Source organism: Gekko japonicus, unplaced genomic scaffold (assembly GCF_001447785.1).
Source record: "Gekko japonicus isolate JY-2015 unplaced genomic scaffold, Gekko_japonicus_V1.1 scaffold3957, whole genome shotgun sequence".
Classification (NCBI taxonomy): domain Eukaryota; kingdom Metazoa; phylum Chordata; class Lepidosauria; order Squamata; family Gekkonidae; genus Gekko; species Gekko japonicus.
The window spans coordinates 101,081-105,973 of NW_015176566.1; the positions used below are offsets into that span (position 1 = coordinate 101,081).

The 4,893-nt window shown below is 41.2% G+C and overlaps 1 protein-coding gene across 1 annotated transcript; it reads right to left on the minus strand.

The window, feature by feature from the left end:
* Positions 1–372: 372 nt before the first annotated feature.
* Positions 373–1,344, minus strand: LOC107124117 (olfactory receptor 469-like). The gene has a single exon (XM_015427504.1). The coding sequence runs from the start codon at positions 1,342–1,344 to the stop codon at positions 373–375; it is 972 nt and encodes a 323-aa protein (XP_015282990.1).
* Positions 1,345–4,893: the final 3,549 nt, after the last annotated feature.

Sequence of the window (4,893 nt, forward strand, 5' to 3'; positions counted from 1 at the left end):
TGCTTGGGGCACTTGGCACTTACTACTCAACAGCTCAAAATGAGATTGGGGACATTTTAAACCCATGTCTAGAAATTCTGAAATCTTGCCAAGCCGCTATTCCTGGCTTTAAGTATCAAATCAAATGTGTCAGGGGATGTTGAATCAGATCTCCAGTACGATTTTTTTTACATAAACAGAAGCTGCAGAATCATTCATGTAAACTGTGTCCTATTTCCCTGACATTAGACCTCTTCATTTTTTACAAATGGAGACACTGTCTGGGATTGGAAAAAACAGTTCAGAGGAAAATGTGAACCTTTCTGTAATTTTCATTGAGTATCCAAGTATCCAAGGTTGCTTCTCGTGGATCTTTCAGTGACTTGCCTGTTTTTACACTTTAGAAGTGTACTTTCCAGGACAGAATTTCCTTATCATCATTCTTTTCACAGCCTTTTTGACATCTTCATTTCTCAAGCTGTAGATGATGGGGTTGAGCATGGGGGTCACCACACTGTAGACAAAAGACACTATCTTGTTCATTTCCGTTGACAGCTTGGCTGCAGGATTGACATATGTGAAGATCACTGTTCCATAATAGAGCGAGACAACGGTCAGGTGGGCAGAGCAAGTGGAGAATGCTTTCTGTCGACCCTTAGCTGAGGACATCCTCAGGAGGGTGGCCAGGATGCAAGCGTAAGAAAGTATGGTTAGCAGGACAGTGCCTAACACTATGAGAACTGAGCTGATGAAGATGGTAGTTCTTAGAACATCAGTGTTGCTGCATGAGAGGCTGAGCAGTGGTGGAACATCACAGAAGAAGTGGTTGATGATGTTACCACAGAAATGCAGCCTGCTAAACAGCATGATACTCGGCCAAGGATTTAGAAAACCAGTTATCCAGGAACCCAGAGCTAAGAATATACACACTCTGCTGCACATAAGAATTGAGTATCGTAGAGGGTTGCAGATGGCCAGATAACGGTCATAAGCCATGACAGCAAGCAGAAAGCACTCTGTGGAACCCAGGAAGAAAAAGAAGTATGTCTGCACTAGGCAAGCTGTAAGAGAAATAGTCTTTGCTCTTGTTAAGGAGATTGCCAGGAGTTTAGGAAGAGTGACTGAGGTGTATCCAATCTCCAGGACAGCAAGGTTGCTGAGGAAGAAGTACATTGGTGTATGAAGGCTGGACTCTGCCTTTAGTGTGCATAGCAGGGTGATGTTCCCCAAAAGAGTAAGTAAATAGATGAAGAGGAATGCAACAAAGTATAAGACCTGTACATTCTTACTGCCAAGAAATCCAGCAATGATGAATTCTGATATTCCTGTGTAATTTAATTTGTCCAAAACCATATTGTCCTCCATCTTGATCTCAAGGGGGAATAAGCAACATTTCAGAAGCTCATTGGCACTGCTGATGATTGTGACTCCTGTGGAAAGTTAAGAAAAACATATTCAAATATTTATTTAGCATGTGCTGTTAACTCTTATCTTACGGGAAATATTCAGGAAAATTTGAACTTTCTTTTAGATGCAACATCTGATGAACTCTGTGGAAAGCATAATTAATTCCAATAAGAATGCTGAATTTTTTTCAACATGATTCTATGCACATGCCTCTCTACAAAAGCATTAATTCAGAAAACATTGTTTCAAGGATGCTAAATGAATATGTAAGACTAGTGCTATTTTCCACACAAATCCCTACACAAGACCATTTCTACTATATAAGCTATTTAAGGATCTGCAATAATTAACCATTCAACATATAAGCTATTTAAGGATCTGCAATAATCAACCATTCCACTTATTGAACAAAGTTTGAGTCCAGTCACATCTTTAAGACCATCAAAGTTTAATTCTGCATATAAGCTTTCGTGTGCATGCATCTGAAGAACTGTGCGTGGACACAAAAGCTTATACCCAGAATTAAACTTAAAGGTGCCACTGGACTCAAACTTCGTTCTTTTGTTTCAGACCAACATGGCTACCCACCTGAATCTATATTCAACTTACTCTCACTCTGGTTCAACTCAGAAGTGTTGACATTAGCTGAAGAATCTCAAAACTACTGAGACTGACCACAACACACAGTGATCTTCTTCCTCAGTGTTTGTGAGTTTCAGGAAAGTGCTTTAATTTAAGCCCAATCACCCAATGGGCCATGCTAGATAGGAAATTATTTCTCTACCCAAGCCTCTGAATGGACACACACATTATGCTTTTATCTATACCTGAGTCACACAAGCTCCATGAGACTTTAAAAAAAAAATCACTACAGACATTCAAAAAGTTCTATGAAGGCCAAAAGTGTAACAGGATTGTATCCAGTCACTTGAGACATAGCTGCATCTGAAGCGGGACAAGGGGCGATTTCGCACTAGAGCTGCCTCGCAGCACAGCCACCGTTTGCCCCGACACAAACATGTCAATTTCACACCCGAAGCTGTGGGGCTGCATTTTGACTCACGGCTTCGCCTGATTTCCTCCGCAGTTTCGTGATCCTGGTTTTTGAGGATCACGAAACTGCGGAGGAAATCGGGCGAAGCCACAGGTCAAATGCAGCCCTGCAGCCTTGGGTGTGAAATTGACAAATAGTGTCGGGGCAAACGGCAGCTGCGCCGTGAGGCAGCTCTAGTGTGAAATCGCCCAAGGTCTTCCTGCTCTGCTGTATTGTCATTTGCCTTTGTAACATACAGAGCTGTCATCTCTTAAGAATGTTAAGGTTGCAGTCCTAAGGACACTTTCCTTGCAGTAGCCCCAATGATTAACATAAGATTCACTTCTGAGTAAATCCGCTTGGGATTGTTCCCTAAATGCAACAACCACCCCTTAGAAAGAACCACCCCGTAAAAAGACCAAGGAGTTTTAAAAGTAGAAAATGATTAATTTTATGTATTCACCACATGCAATTAATATTAATATTTTCAATTCCGAGAGGCTACTGCCTAGTATATTTTGAAATTGTCAGTGGTCTGTGTGGGAACTCAGTTACCTCACTTAAAAAAAAACCCCAAAACACCCAGAATATATACAGTTACAAGCACGGAAGGCCTTGATCTTCAACATCAAAAAGAAAAGTAGAATAAAGCACAATTTACAGGGTTCTGAATGCTAAATATCAGGCTTGAGAGAAACAAGCTATTGATCTTCAGTTTACAGAAATAAAGTACAATACAGGATCATCCTGATCAAACCCCAGTTCCAATGATCAGGTCAGAGACAGATGAACCTCGGTACTTTCTGCCTGAACTTTGAAATTCTATATGTTTTGTGTTTCTAAGTGCTATTATAAACCACTAGATAGTTCCAGCTCCAAGATTTTGGGACCCATTATATAAGCCCCCCTTTACCTGAAAAGATGGGTGATATAACCTGGGTTTTTGCTGGGTCCTCTGCGCCAAATCAGTATGGCTGCACTGCTAGGGCTGTGGGCTTTTGTCCTGTATTGGGTCTGGCAAATGCCAGAACTCTCTGCCCTCTTGGAGCCAAACTGATAGCAGATAAAAACTGCATGAAAACAGGAAACACTTTTATAACACTGGACACCTATTGCTTAGATAGAAACCAAACCCTCTTTGATCTGGTTATCTTAATAATTCTTGAATTTGTTTCTTTTTAATAAGGCTTTTTGTCATATGCTTTATTCTTTCATACTTAAATACAGGCAGGTTAAACTTATTATTGAAAGCTACACATTTTAAATACTAAAAATATTTAAAACATTTTTAAAAAATCATTGAAAAATAAAATACTTGAAGCCAACCTGATATATTCATTTAGAATTTCAATGTCCTCTACCCTTTCTTTCCATCAGATCTGGTGTTTTTCTGAACTCTACTGAAATATTTCACTGGCTCCTGGGGTCTCCTGAGAGCTAATCAATCCAGTGTATTGGGGAATAGAAAAAAATGAACCAGTGAAGTTTAGTAGCTAAAAGCATGAGTTGTAGCTTCCTTTTTGTTTCATTTATTAATTTAAGTGGATGGCCTTAAATCCCCATTCCTAAACTTCAATTGCAATGTGGGAGGTATAGCTTGTATTCAGCCAGCTTTTCATCTCAGGCTCACCCAGCTCTCCCTCTTATGATAGCCCCCTCTCACATGGCTTCTGTTCATAAAGGTCCTGTGATCCCCATCATAGCCTGGTTGGTGGTCCCTCCTTTATCATCAGCAGAAAGGCTGGCTAGATCTAACCCAATGTGGAAGAAATTGCAAGTCGATAAATAGGTGCCACTTCGGTGGGAAGGTAACAGTGGTCCGTGTGCCTCGGTGTCTAGACATGCCAGCCACATGACTACAGAAACATCTTCGGACAGTGCTGGCTCTTCAGCTTGGAAACAGAGATGAGCACTGCAACCCTAGAGTCGGATTTGACTGACTTTCAAGCAAGGGAAACCTTTACCTTTACCTTACTTAGTATTAGCATAACTTTTCAATATATGCCCTTTTGATCACACAAGCAAGCTCAGCACTATTGCTGTCTAGTTAGGATTGCCAATCTCCAGGCGGGGCTCAGGGTTTCACCAGAATTTCAGCTGATCTACAGACTATAGACATCAGTTCCCCGAGGGGAAATGGAACCAAGGCTTGAAGGCTGAAGATACTGTTATGCTTGCCTAGCAATGACCTCTGGGAGGACATTCATTTCTTAAAGGTCCAGGCTGCCTTGCGCTTTTCTTAGGCTTGTAGTAAGATCTGTCTTGTCTGTTCATGACTCGGTATCCACCATTTTGGCCATGTTAAGAATTAGTATAATGGGAGAGGCGGGGCAACAGTACAGCAATGTGGTCGAGTTTCTCAGGGGCTCTGAGACTCACCAACTTCTGGAGCTTTTATCGGGGTCCATTTGGTTCACCTTGGTCCCATTGGTTCGTCGGGAGTACGAACTGAATGCAGAAGACTTTTATATCTG

Excerpts from the sequence above, each read along its gene's own strand:
- LOC107124117 (XM_015427504.1), bottom strand. The coding sequence starts at position 1,344 with ATGGAGGACAATATGGTTTTGGACAAATTAAATTACACAGGAATATCA.